Source organism: Ambystoma mexicanum, chromosome 6q (genome assembly GCF_040938575.1).
Source record: "Ambystoma mexicanum isolate Mex_15411 chromosome 6q, UKY_AmexF1_1, whole genome shotgun sequence".
In the NCBI taxonomy this organism is placed as follows: domain Eukaryota; kingdom Metazoa; phylum Chordata; class Amphibia; order Caudata; family Ambystomatidae; genus Ambystoma; species Ambystoma mexicanum.
In genome coordinates this window covers 462,944,271-462,958,638 of record NC_090937.1, presented here as the reverse complement: position 1 = coordinate 462,958,638, position 14,368 = coordinate 462,944,271, and the positions used below count along the sequence as shown (strand labels likewise).

Genomic DNA, 14,368 nt, shown 5'->3' with positions numbered 1-14,368 from the left:
TCTGGTGTTCTAGGGGGGGTTGGGGTGTGCATCACCATAGGCTCCACTAGGGTGTCCTCCGGATCGGATAGGGGGGCAGTGGCGGCTGCCTCACCAGCGGAGCTTGCCGCAGCTGATGGTGGGCCCTCGGTGGCTGGCATTGGTGCAAGTGGGTTCTCCACCGGTGGTGGGGCTGCAGTTTCTGGTGCAGCTACTACTGCCCTGGCAGTGGCATTGTGACGATGTTTTCTGCTCGTCAGGTGTGACCTTCCCCCCTTGCCCCTGGATGTTGTTGGGCTGTCCTCCGGCTCCTGTGCCCTTGGCCTCTTGCACGTAGTTGGTGCCTGGGATGCATCAGTGGCATCCTCACCATCTGTATGTGAGCCTGTCAGGGATGGGAAGGGGGATGGCATTGGTTGCGTTTCAATATACTTAATGCAGATTACATAAATGATGCAGTTGTGGCCATTGGGACTTAGTAGTTGTGGATGCAGGTGATGTGCCAGTTCAGTGCCTCATCCATGCATGGTTGTGTTTGGAACTTGTCTCTGGTGATGTGTGCGTGTTTGTGTCTGACACTGACATGGTGAGGGATGGATGCATGTGTGGATGTGTGTCCATGCATGAGAGGAGTCTGTGCTCACATATGGGGGGGCAGTACATTCACATCGCATCCTGTCATGTGTACACTCACCTCCATCTGAAGTGGTACCCACGCCGAACTCCATGCTGCCCACTCCTTCAATGGATTCAACGGCAATCAGGTTAGAACATGTCTCCTCCCATTCCTTCATTCGGATTGGTGAACCATCTCCACCGGCACTGGCAATGCGATGGTTTTCAGCCAGGATGCCCCTCACCTGCAGTCTGAGGTCGTCCCACCTCTTCCTGCATTCGCGCACAGTGCGCGTGCTGGTGCCCACAGCACTGACTTTGACACCTACCTCCTCCCAGATGGCTTTTTTTTTTCAATAAGGTTGGCCGGCGCATGTCATTAGCAAACACTACCTCTGCATTCTCAGCCAGGGTCTGTGTTAGCATGTTCAGTTCCTCTGGCGTATATTTCTCCTTGCGCTGCCTGTCAGAGGTTTTTTTTAGTGCCTTTGGCATGATGCAGGTGTCCCAGATGATTTTGCACTGCTCAGGGGACTTTACTGGCATGGCGGTAGGGTCATTAACGGCATGGCGCTATGCTCGTGTCTGCATACTCGTGATTGTGCGCTATTAGCGCCCTCTTGCGAGGGCAGACACATTAATAGCGCCATGCCGCTAATTTGCGGTTTTTACCGCACAACGTGTAATGAGGCCCTATATCTAGAAGCTGCATCTTAGAATTTAAAGAGCTTTAATATGGTATAAGTTCTTCATACATCAAATGTTATCCCATTGGCATCAATCTGCCTGAAATAGAGATTCACTGTTGTGAAGCTACAATAAGTAAAGTAAATGCTTAGCTATTCTATATACATTATAGATATATTAACCAGAATATCTACTATATGTTCACACCGCTCAACAGCTGGGAAAGTGTATTAGTCCAATTAATCTGAACATAAATGCTACATAGTATACAATTAAGAGTTCCCTTTTAATAAAGGGAAACTTAAATAATAATTTACTTAAAGTTTTAGTAGATAATTTAACATGATTTCTTTAAAATCAATTGTATTAAAAAAATAGCAGAGGTTGCCGCAGTGTCTCCATTAAAGACAGGAACAAGCACAAGGAAAGCACACAGGGCATGACAGCCACTTCATAACTGGTCCCCCTCTGTATACAGAAGCTAATGCAATTCTAAAAAGAGAAGTAGCATAGTAAATTGTGTCTCAACTTTAATAATGATCTCCCAAACACTCTCCCAATTTCCACTCTTGAGTAGAGCACACAGTTGGAGCTCAGGTATGGTGTGAACCCAATCCCTAAACATAACACAAACCAAATCACACCTCAGTCACTAGTGGAACGGTTCAAGAGTAAAGCCACTTCGCTCATCAAGGCACCGGTGGCTGGTGAAGGTGTAGAAAGCAAGAAATAATATGGAACAAAAGTTCCAAAAGGGAAAAGCAGGCACATGGGATTATAAGGGAAAAGGCCTCAAACACGAGCGCAGGTGAAGCAGGTCGGCTCCCGTTGCAGTAGAAAAGAGGACTGAGGTGTGGCGGCGGAGTCAGGGGAGCGCACGTTCCTTTTGCCACGCCTGCACGCGTGTCTACATTTATAGGGGAAAGGCTTTCTTGTGTGAAAAGGGGTTCAGTTTCCACTCCTAGCGAGGTACACCCATGCAGTATGGAGCAAAGGGGACGGGATGTAGGAGTACTAGTAATTATCTGTATAAGAGAACACATTCTTGCCATGGACTATTAAAGAAATCCATAGATGCACACCCTTCTCAGTTTTCGATTACCACTATATGTTTTTATTCAAACAGAGTAAAGAAGTCCGGTGTTGTAAGCACCATGACAAACAAAATGTAGAAAGAAACACTGACAGCAAAGTAGAGATTGGATCATTGAAGTGAATTAATACTTGCTATAAAAAACGATTAGCCCTCTGCAGGAGGAAAGCACTGCAGTTACATTGTAAGAAAGCATTCAACGTCCCCAAAGCATGTTTCAATTGCGATTCACAAAAAGAAAATGTATACATACCATTCTCTTCATTTGTCGGGTGCAGCGGGCACAATACCAAACGAGGCGGGGGTCGTTTACATCTTTATCTGTTACCTGTGGTTTGTGGCAGTCCTGGTGGTACAGATTGTGGCATTCCTGACACTCAACAAGTTGATTACCTGACAGTACAGTCATTTGCCTGCAAGACATCAATGGAGATCATCAAATGCAGTAATTGACAACATTTTAACCATCCCCGTAATTTGACTTATCAAACAAAATAATGTTTACATTGGCAGTTGCCATAGACAAGTTAAACAACTTTGCAAAGGTAAATTGTACATCTGTAATTGTTTACAAAGTATGAATTTCTAAGGGCGCTTTCAAGTGGGGTGTATTGATGAAATCCTTAGAACAGTTACTAAGTGTTTCAAATGGTTTCTCTACAAGGGACTTCAATTATTGGCACTTAAGATGAAGATAGAAGATTCCAGCATTTGGGCAATCAGACACCCAATTTCCAAAGCGTTCAGAAAAACATTAAACTGAGCGATCCCAGTGCCCCAATTTGACTGCTGGTCTGCAGTGCTCTCCATTTTACCTGAATTACATATTGCTCTTTGAATGGAAATGTCAGCCTTGCCCATTTGTCTACTTTTACTACTGCTTCACTTGTTTAACTGAGCTTGGTCATAAGATCTCTCCCTTGTTTTAAATTAGCTCTTTTGTGATTATGTCAGTTCTCATGGACTGGTTATTCAACTTTTTTTTGCCTTAGTTTTTCTACTTATTCCAACCCTTTTCACATTTTGCACTCGCCTTGATCTCCCCATGCCTCAAACAATCAATTTATACTTCTCTAAAACCACCTTCATTCTATTAGTTCCACAACAAGCCCCTTCCTTTCCCTCTCCCATTCCTTTCAATGCATAGCCCATCCTTTTCTTCGGAGTAAACCTTTCAAACACCTATCCCACTGCTCTAGCCTTCCAACATGAGTAAAATCTTACCTTGTTTCTATACTAGTCTGCAGAACAGGTAAGACAAACAAATGGTCCTTTCAAGAGTGCACTAGTGAGACACATAAATCGCACAAAAGATCTCTGATCACAAATTAAAACTCAGGCTAATGTTGAACTATAACATTTAATTAGAAGTAATGACAGTAGTTCTGGCTTTAAGAAGGTTGCTACTTTGAATGAGCCACGATGCAACACATCAGCTTTGTGTACGTGTACACCTTGTTTTACAAACGCTCCATAAAAAAAAAAAAAATCACAACTCTTGGATTCAGGCTTTAACAATTTGGCCTATAGCTCAGTATCCTCAAACTACCACAGTGAAGGTAGTGTACTGGATAGGTGTCCATTTGGATGTATGTGTATTAGGCGGAATTGGTATTTTGGGCACAGTACCAAGTCAAGTTGCCCATCTGAACCACCAGCCAGAAAGTCTAATCTTGAAAACGTACAGGATCTGCAGACAAACGTTGACTTTGGTTCTGAAGCCCCAACATCAAAGCATGCTATTGCCACGAGCTGGTGGATTGGGAAATGCTGATTTCAGGACCGCAGTCATGGAACAAACTTAAGTGCAAAAGGTTTGGTTGCTGGTTCTGATTCCCTATAAAACTGCACTTTTGGATAAACAGTCCTGTTGCGACATTAGACCAAGGCCTTGGCTCCACTGCAAGGCAGGTTACACCCGCCCACATTTGATTCCCATTTCACAAATATACATGCTCAAAACTGAGCAGGGAATATCATTGTAAAGAAGTTTGTTTGATTGCTCAAAATATTTCCTCACCCTTTTCCGGTATATACAGAGTTTGTTCCTCAATTTTTGAACAAATCCAGCATGTATGCATGTGTGGGATTTCTGTTGTACAAGCCTAGATGTCATGCAATGAAGCACTGTCAAGTTGGGGGGAAAGCGGTACCGTGTTAACAGAACATTATGGGTAATACGAAAGGAAGCAGTCAGCCATTCTGCCTTCAGTGGGACATGCAGCTATTGGAAGAGCAAGATTTCCAGCTCCTTCAAGAAAACCAGGAGAAATGTCGGCCACATACTGGTAGAGCAAGTTTATTTCAGACTCCTGAAGTGCAGCAGAACGCCTTTTTTCTAGTTTTAGCTTTCTGGCAAATCTCTTTACTGCAAATCTTGGTTGCCAGCCTAGCAATGCCTTTGCTTCTGGTTATGCATCGGCCTTTCAAGACGCTGCAAGCCAGAGAAGACAGCCATAATGGCCACCTAGCTGAGAGACAGGTTGTAAGAATATTCATGCTTAAATGGATAGTAAGTGTAGTTCCTTGAAAACAGGGGTAATATGGCTCAATTTCATCTGACTTCTGGCTATGTGGCCTTGGCGTGTTGGACTTCCTTCAGTAGAACCTAGGTGTAGGCTGGAGCACTGGCAAGTAGGGTGTAGTCAATGAACAGGTCGTAAATGGTCAGAGCTTGAACAACGGTTCTGAAATCATGACCTGGGATGAAAGCCTTATATATATTAAGGAAAGTCAGATGGAACAAGGCCATCTGTGTTTACATGGCAGCATTGCCTTGCTGGAGAGGTTGCAGAAGGCGGTGAATCCTAAGGATTTTGCATACAGTGTCAGATGTGTTGAGGATCTGTACCATTTCAGTGAGCCATTTGTGAACTACAGCAAGATTGGAGGGAATACCAAGTAGAATGAAACTATTTTATTGGCATCACATAAGAACTCAACGTTAATCTGGCGAAGGCCCTGTCTCGGTTGATGGATGCCGTGAGCAGCTGACCTTCAGGTAGACATGGGTTTCATTTGCGTATTGGTGTAGCTTTATGACAAGTTTGTTGAGGTGAATTCCAAAAAGGCATAATTAACCTGCAAGGGGGGCAAGTACTTCAAACTTAACAGCGTATTTAGCAAATTTACACAGTTACATTATTATGTGACACTGGAGGGAGAGGTAGGGTCAGGTAGGAAGGATGGAGGAGGGGGTGTGAGAGATCCCGTTTGGCAAGTAAGTGCAATTTAAATCGAGCTTTGAAGAAATCCATAGTGGGGCTGGCTATGTGGTAGGCAGCGGGTTACAATAGAGCTGGACAAGTAGGGTGAAAGCGCAGAAGCAAAATGAGGCATGGGTCAGAGATTGAGGACAGAAGTGGAGTAGAGGAAATAGTTTTGAAGAATAGGAGAAGGATCCTTAAAAAGGGAGCAGTTGTGCAAGGAAAACCACCCAGTCAGGTGTTGGTAGGTAAAAGTGAGGGATGATGGTACATTGGAGCCAGTGCAGGCAGCGAAGTGGAGGATTTTTTTCTAGAGGGAGGACAGAGTAAAGAGAAAGAGCAAGCAATAGGCATAAGCAGCAGTCAAGTTTACTGCACGCAAGGGTGAACATTAGAGTTTTCATATAATTGTGAGAAAGAAATTGACATGTTCAACTGTTGAGAAGGCCCATTTTTCTCAATTCACCCCAATATGTAATTAAATAGTCACTGACCCTAAAAATATTTGACATTGAAGGTTAGAAATCACCAGCATAAGAATGCAGAGCAATAGCAAACGGATAAGTCTCAATATTAAACAGAGCAGAGACAGAGCAGAGACGGGAAATGTTGCCTAGTTCAAATGTGTACAATGCAAGAGTCTGATGGAATTGCCTTCGTATTGATGGAAGCCAACAAATCTGTATTTGATGCTGGAATGTCAGAAATGATTAAACCCAAATCCAATCAAAAGCAGTGTTGAAAAAAAGTTAATTTCAACCTTGCTCAAAGCAAACCGTGAAAGCTATTGCTCGTTTGTAATTTGCAGTAGTCTACCGAAGAAGTCTACAGTTTTCCAACATCAAGCGGTCGCTCATGAAACCGCATTGGTTGGGAGCAAATATCTTCCCAAACACCCTGTATAATCTTTTAATCCACCCTTTATAAAAAATATTTTGGGGCATACCTAGATTAGCAATAATTAGTGGTGGTTGTGAAAGCTTTTTGTATATTCTAAATGATTTCAAAATCACATTAAAATACGCAGCCTCTAATCCACAATTATAATAGTTGAGGTTTGAGGAACCAGTTCTGATATTTTTAAATACTCAGTTGTCAGGCTGTCAAGTGGAGGAGACACCAGGACTACCATGGATTAACTTTACATTTCAACAAGTCTGCATCTTGAAAGTTTAGTTAAGTAAGTTCAGTTTACTGAGAAATTGAGTTTCTGCATGTACATCAATGTCGTCTTCCTTATAACGTTATTTGCAGAAGGTAGCACTATGCTGGGCATTTGAATGTGATCTGTTATTGCTGATGCTTATTCATTAATGCTAAGGGACGGGTGACTTATGCCTGGTAATAGCTTGTGACTTAGCATGGTCAACCTTGTTCTTATGGTAGATTTCACATGGCCCAGTGCAAGGGTAATGATGGCATTTGTAGCTTACATATTTCATATTTTACTCTTGTATTGCAGTTCTCTAGTACGCTTGATCTTCACCTTTCACAATGTTAAACGCTTATGAACTCCCTTTTTTGTTGTAAGTACAAACTATACATCTACCACCATGCAAAAGCCTTCAGGGACAGCAAAATGCATCTGATGGCCAACATAAATCCTCATTAATCCTTCAAGTTCTCAATAAAGACTTTGATGTATAAGTTGTCAAAATTCAGCCTTTAAGTACGCAAGTTGCCAATCACTACTTTTAGGTCAATACATATAGAAAAATGCAAGAAAGGTTAGATATGTGTCGATTGCGTTGGAGGGTGAAATCCACAATGGGTCTTGAAAGTATGAAATAATGAAACCTGGAAAATGTATTTGTATTGTGTACGCCTTATTAATAATAATAATAATAATAATAATAATAATAAACATTTCTTACCAAGAAGATTGTTAGCAAACAAAATGTCCACAATTCCCAAAGCCTCCAACAAGATTAATTAATGTTGCATGTTATTTGTTCTCTCCAGTTTTGACGTTCACAAAAGGCTATTTCCATCTAAATGCTGGTACCAGCTAAGCAATAGTAAAATAAGCATTGACAAAGTTAATTGTTTAGTGTTGCAGTTTATTGCATTTCACATTTGTAGGCAAGAATGCAGTCAACACTTGCAGCCTACATACCCAGTAAGTAAGAACACGCCTGTGTTAGTAACTTGTTCCTTCTCCAGCATGGGGCCTGGCATGGATTCACATGCTCATGAATACAAGACTACATAGCAGTACACACATGCACAACCACGGGAGGTGGCAAGGCTCCACATTAAGCATCTCTTACCTCCTTACCAGGCTCACCTTCAGGCGAACAGGTTGCACAACACTGCCTGGCCGACTCTGGACTCCTCCCTGGAATCCCGTTCGATGTAGTAGAATCTCTTGAAGGTGTGCATCAACCTCCACGTAGCAGCCCTGCATATGTCCAGCAGGGGCACACCAGACAGGAACGCCGTGGTGGCAGCCATCGCTCTGGTCGAATGGGCTCTCGGACGGCCGGGCAACAGTCGGTTTGCCAACGGGTGACAGTGCATGATGCAGCCGGAGAGCCATCTGGAAATGGAAGCCTTAGAGAGGGCCTTCCCCTGGTTCACAGGTCCAAAATTCACAAACAGCTGTGATGTCTTCCGAAGACTCTTCGCGCAGTCTATGTAGAACTTCAGCGCTCTAGCAACATCCAGCGAGTGCAAGGTCCTCTCAGCCGGCGACGAAGGCGACGGGAAGAAAACAGGTAACACCAAGGGTTCGTTGAGATGGAAGTCCGACGGCACCTTGGGCATGAAAGAGGGGTGCGTCCTCAGCACTACCCTCGTCTCGTGGAATGTCAGATATGGAGGTTTACAGGAGAGGGCCTGGATCTCTCCCACTCGTCGTGCGGAGGTGATGGCCACAAGAAACGCTGTCTTCCACGACAGGAACTTCAACGGTGCCGAATGCAGAGGCTCGAATGGCGGCCCCATGAGCCTGGTCAGCACCACGTTGAGCTCCCACGCCGGGGCCGGAGCCTTCACCGGCGGGAACGAGCGCAACAGTCCTTTCATGAACTCCTTCACCAGGCAATGAGACCACAGAGATGACCGCCCCGGAGTTCTGGTGTAGCGGGAGATAGGTGCCAGATGGATCTTGATGGAGACATGCGCCAGCCCCGCTTTGGAAGTGATAGTAAGTGCGGCAGCACGAGGTGATGTAATTCGCAGAGGGTTCATCTTCTGTGCACGGCACCAGACAGAGAAACTCTTCCATTTGGTTCCATAGCACTTGAGAGTCGAGGACGCCCTCGCCTTTGCAAGCACCTCCTTGCAGTCCGCCGGGATATCGTACCCTCTGAACTCTAGTCCTGCAGGAGCCAGGCCTGCAGGTTCAGCGATCCTGGGTCGTGGGAGGATGGCGCTGCCTACCCTGGCGAGAAGATGCCCGTCTGTTGGTAGTTTGACCGTGAGGGACGCCGACATGTCCAGAAGGTCCAGGAATCAGATCTGCCTCAGCCACGCCGGTGCGACGAGGATCATCCTGCCCCGGGACCGTCTGAGTTGACTGATGAGTCGCAGCAGCAATGGCAACGGAGGGAACGCATACAGGAACAGGCCGTCCGAGGGAAATGAGAAGGCATCGCCAATGCTCCCCGGCTGGGGAAAACTGCTGGCGAACCTCCGGCACTTTGTGTTCAGCGCCGTCGCAAACAGATCTATCTGGGGATTGCCCCATCGTTGAAATAGCAAATCCACTTGATCCTGCCAGAGTTCCCACTCATGGCACGAGCGCAGCTCCCTGCTGAGCGAGTCTGCGACTGTGTTCTTTACTCCTGCCAGGTGTAAGGGTACCAGGAACGTCCCCTGGGCAACGGCCCAGTGCCACAGATCCTGCGCTTCCTTGGATAGGGGCTGGTGATCTGGTGCCCCCTTGCTTCCGGATGTAGAACATCGTGGTGGTGTTGTCGGTGAAGCCCCTCACCACCTTGCCCTTGAGGGACGGGAGGAACAACCTCAGGGCCCAGAACACGGCTCGGAGCTCCAGGACGTTGATGTGTAGTGACCTCTCCTCTGGGAGCCAAAGGCTTCTTGCGTGGAGATATCCGGTGTGCGCCCCCCCCATCCTTCCAGGGAGGCGTTCGTCGTCACCGTCTCCTGATGTGTCAGGGTCTGGAAGTCCATACCCCCTGCTAGATTCGCATGGTTTCCCCACCACCGGATTGCTTGGTGGAACGTCACGTTGAGGGAGATCTTGTCTTCGAAAATGCCTGCTGCTTGCATCCAACGGACGCCGAGGAACTCCTGCAGTGGTCGCATCTGCAACCTGCACAGGCGCACGAGGTAGATGCACGATGACATCATGCCGAGTAGGGACTTGATGGACCTCACCCTGGCTATGTCCATGGTCAACAGCCGTTGTACATTGCCCAGGGTGGTCATCGTCCTTTCCTCCGACGGTGAAGCCAATCGCGCCACTGTGTCGAGTCTGGCTCCCAGGAACAGGGCGTGTTGCGACGGTACAAAGCGGGATTTCGCGAAGTTGATCAAGAATCCCAGATCTGTGAGCAGTTGGACGGTCTTCGTTGTGTGATCGACGGCGAGTTCCCTTGACTTTGCTCAGATGAGCCAATCGTCCAGGTAGGGGTAAACGTGGGTTCCCTGCAGGCGCAGCCACGCCGCCACCGGTGCCAGGCACTTGGTGAAGACCCTGGGCGCCGGTTCAATGCTGCTTCGTCGAGACCTTGGAAGCTTGGCCTCCTTGGCGACGACGACGTCCTCCGGTCTTGCTGCGGCCTCTGTAGGCCTCTTCAGACGAAGAATGGGCCGCTTGGCGGTACGATGAGGAACCACCACCAAATCCTTTGGAGGCACCTTGAGACTTGCCTCCGGGGGTCCGAAAGGGCGGCCGTCGATGGAGAACCCAAGGCCCGGGCCGTCTCGGTGTCCGCCTTGATGGCCTGCAGTGACTCGTCCACTGCCTTGCCGAACAGGTTATTCCAGTCGAAGGGCATGTCCAGTACCCTGGTCTGCACGTCCTGACGGAAATTGGTGGCCTTGAGCCAACCGTGCCGGCGAAGGCAAACGCCATTGCCCATCTGGCGAAAACCGGTGTCAGCGATGTCCATGGCCACTGTGATGGCGTGGTCTGAAGCCACCTCGCCTTCCTGCAGGATTTCAAGGGCTTCTGCCCTCTTGTAGCCTGTGAGGAGGACCAGGAGGGGAGCGATCTTGAACCACAGCTCCCTGTCGTAGCACTCCACGATCGCGAGGGCCGCTTTGATGGTCGTCACCGCCGACGAGATGACTCGTCGCCCCATGGCATCCAGCCTCTTCCCCTCACTGTCCGGTGGGGAAGTGGAAGTTGATCCCGTCGCCCCTGCCGATTTCTTTTTGGCCGCTGCGTAGACCACCGAATCTGGAGACGGCTGAGCTCTAAGGCACATCGGGGCGGAATCTGGGACCCGGTACTTCTCATACCGGACCATCTTCGCAGGAGCCGTGGGTTCTTGAGTAGCAACCGTCCTTCGGTCCCAGATGTCGTCTAGTAACGGTACTGAGAGGACTGTATTCCTCTTGGCCTCCCATCGTTGGTAGAGGAAACCCTCCTTCTTTTCTTCAGGACAAAGTTGGAAGAGCTCCGAAGCCCTGGCGATCATGGTGTGAAAGGAGCCAATTTCGTCGGGGGGTAGGGGAGGGCTCTGGCGGGAGGTGATGGGAGATCCGTCCCGTCGTCATAACCATCGTCCTCCGTCCCCGTCGTCGACATCGCCGTTCCAGTCTCATCCCTCGGTGGAGGGGAAGGAGGTGATGGCTGGAAAGGAGGGGAAGGATGCATTTGCCTCCGCTTGTTTGGTGGGCTTCCCGACGGTCCAGGTGCCGCTGGATCGTCCACTGGGGGTAAGGGCAACCTTGTCCTTATCTCCGTACACAGGGCCTGGATAGCCATCAAGATTGCTCCTGAGTTTTCCTGTGGCATAGGTTGCGACGGGAGCAACAGCTGGGGAGTCGGGTCCTCCGTCTCCTCCACGGTCCGCGGCTCCTCGTCGGCTCCACCGGGGTCCCTCCCGTAGGACCAGACTTCCTCAAACTTCGTGTCCAGGATCTTTGTGACGCCAGCCAGCTCATCTTCAGACGTTGTATCTGTGTCCGTTATGGCTACCGTGCCCCCCCTCTTTCTCCACCCGGGGTTTCACAGGGGTCTTATCGATAGGCTGAAAAGAGGATTCCCTCTGGGGTGGCAGGGAAACTCTAGGCCCGGAAGCCATCTCCACTGGGATAGCCTCCACAGGCTTCGCCAGGTCAACCACAACTCCTTCGATCGAGGCCTTGGTAGGGTGAATCAGGGCCTTCGACTTTGGCCACGCCCGAGGCCTTCACCTTGGGAGGAGGGTCGCCGCCTCGCTCCCTCTTGGCTGCCACCGTCGGGATCGACCGGGGCTTCTCCCGAAGCTTACCCGGGGGTTCTCCGACTTACTCTTCACCGAGCCAGAGTGTTGGCTCATGGTTGATGGCGTCAGTGACATCGCGCCAACGGACCATCGGCACTCCCAGTGCCCGCAGACTCGCGGTGCTTTGCCTTTTGTTGGGCCCCCGTCGCCGGAGCGCCCTCAAAGGTCTTAGAAGACCGCTCCGACTACTTCTTCTCCTCACCTGCTGCTGGGCTCTTCCCCTCCAGCCAGTTGGTGAGTCGAGTACGACGATCCTTCATTGTCCGTTCGGAAATATTCTTACAAAACGCACAGTCCTTCTCCACGTGCAATTTGTCGTCGTGAAAGCAGTAGAGGCACCGAGAGTGCTCATCTTCCTTGAAGACATTCTGTAATCCGCATCCAGGGCAGTTCCTAAACAGCTTGGATCCAGGCGTTGTGTTTCCTTTGTCCTGGGCCATGTCCACGTGGGGTAGGCCTCAAAGATCTTCCTAAATCCTCCAAGAAGCGAAAACTCAACGAAAATTTGCCCTTGAGGGGCGTAGAAAAATTCCGAAATGTGTCCCCGTTGATGGTAAGTAGAATCGGTGGACCTTGAGGCTCGATTGACCGAAAAAATAAGAGTAAACTCTTCGAAAAATCGCAAAACGCAGTAAAAGCTCGAAAGCTATAGCAGGAGGACTCCCAACACTTGAACGTGCGGTAAAAATCTGAAGATGGCTGCCAGAGGAGAGGCTTAGGTAGAGGGCAGTCATTGGCTGGGGGCAGTATGACCCAGAGACCAGTGATTGGTTATTAGTAGAAAAACTGTTCAGAAACGAAACTGAAACTGATTTTTTCTTTACAAAGGATTCCCAGCCTGATGACGGGGAATATTCATGAGCATGGGAATCCATGCCAGACCCCATGCTGGAGAAAGACCGCTTGGCAGTGTAGAGAAAGAGGTGTGGGACAGATCAGAGAAATAGCATGTGCCCAGACTGAAGAGGAAGGGAAAGGTTCAAGGAGGAAAGGTCCAACACAACTCTCAGGCCCGCCTAGTTCTTCTTGTGCATGAAGCCCAGACCACGCTGGCAGGCTGTGACTTCTTCCACTACCTGACACTCTACGAGTGATCGAATTTCCAACAACAGATTTGCTGTCCCAATCTGTGGGAGCAGAGGGGAGGAGAGAGGGGAAGGAGGGATCTGTAGGCCCGTCGACTCCACTGAGAGGATCCAGGGGTCTGCGAACCTTGTGCGCCCGCATTGAGAGTGAAGGGCAAGCCTGACCCCCACTGGAGACACGTGTACCCGGATGGGCTTGTGATGCCTTTTTTCTGTCTGAGGCTGAGGAGGGGGACTGAAGAAAAAAAAACCTTGTGCACAGCCGTGTGTTTGCGCCAGTGTTGTCGCTGAGACATGTTCGGTTGCCTGGACCGTCACTCCTGGAAGCCCCCCGAAACCACTGAAGGACAGACTCTTGTCTGACCGCTGGTGTGTCTGGCTGTACGCTTTACGAGTGGTCTTAGTGAGGATGGAAAAAGTTTGGCAGTCTGCAAACTGTTTTTCTTCTTATCCTGTTCCTCTGTAGTGCAATGGAACAGGTCGCCACCCTCAAAAGGAAGATCCAGTATGCGGTCCTGAATGTCCAGGTTGAACGTAGTCGCCCATAGCCAGGCTGTTCTCATGTCCGTAGCGATGCAAATAGCACGGCCTGTGGTGTCAATGTGCGCCACCGTGGACTCCATAATGTATTGCGCTACAATTTTGGCCTCCGACAGCCCTGCCTTGAAACATGCCTGGCTCTGTACCGGTAGTTCAGGGAGAAAGTCAGCGATTTCCCGCCAAAGCCTCTGGTCGACAGCGGCGAGCATAGGGTCTGCATTAGACTGACGAAGATGAAGGGAAGCGTTGGAATAAATCTTCTTCCCGTATGCTTTCAGGATCTTCTTCTCCTTACCCAGGAGTGCAGAGGCTGATGTAGCCGAAGACGATTGCAGCTTGGAGTAGAGCGAAGCTGCGGCGATCACCGAGGAGTGCGGCTGAGGGTGTGCCCACAGCAAGAGTGGATTCCCCTCCATCTGCCTAAACTTGCCGTTGTGGCGCATGTTGGTAGGCTGCGCTGAATGGGGTTTAAGCAAGCCTTCTTGGCTAGCGCCAACACGTCTTTTTGCATCGGGATCCCCATTCTAGTCGTGGGGCTTAGAGTGAGGATCTCTACTAGGACCCCCGCCTCCGGTTGTTCCACCTCAGGCTGAGAAAGCCCCAAGTATTCGGCCAAGCCGTCGAGATGCTCATGGAAGGCCTTGGCCGACAATGGGTGTGTCTGGGCCCTCCTCTGCATCCATGTCCATCAAGGTGTTGTGCTGGTCTATGGCAGCTGGAAGAGTGCTGGGCACCTGTGGATGCGGCGTACTGACTGGG

General features: G+C 49.0%; 1 protein-coding gene across 2 annotated transcripts in view; it reads right to left on the bottom strand.

The window, feature by feature from the left end:
* The window catches only part of INTS12 (integrator complex subunit 12), a 698,746-nt gene that overhangs the window by 283,158 nt on the left and 401,220 nt on the right, over positions 1–14,368 (bottom strand). For both annotated transcript variants that reach the window (XM_069630951.1, XM_069630952.1), the window contains exon 5: positions 2,628–2,787. In XM_069630951.1, the coding sequence (XP_069487052.1) occupies positions 2,628–2,787 (160 nt within the window). The remainder of the gene's footprint in view (positions 1–2,627; positions 2,788–14,368) is intronic.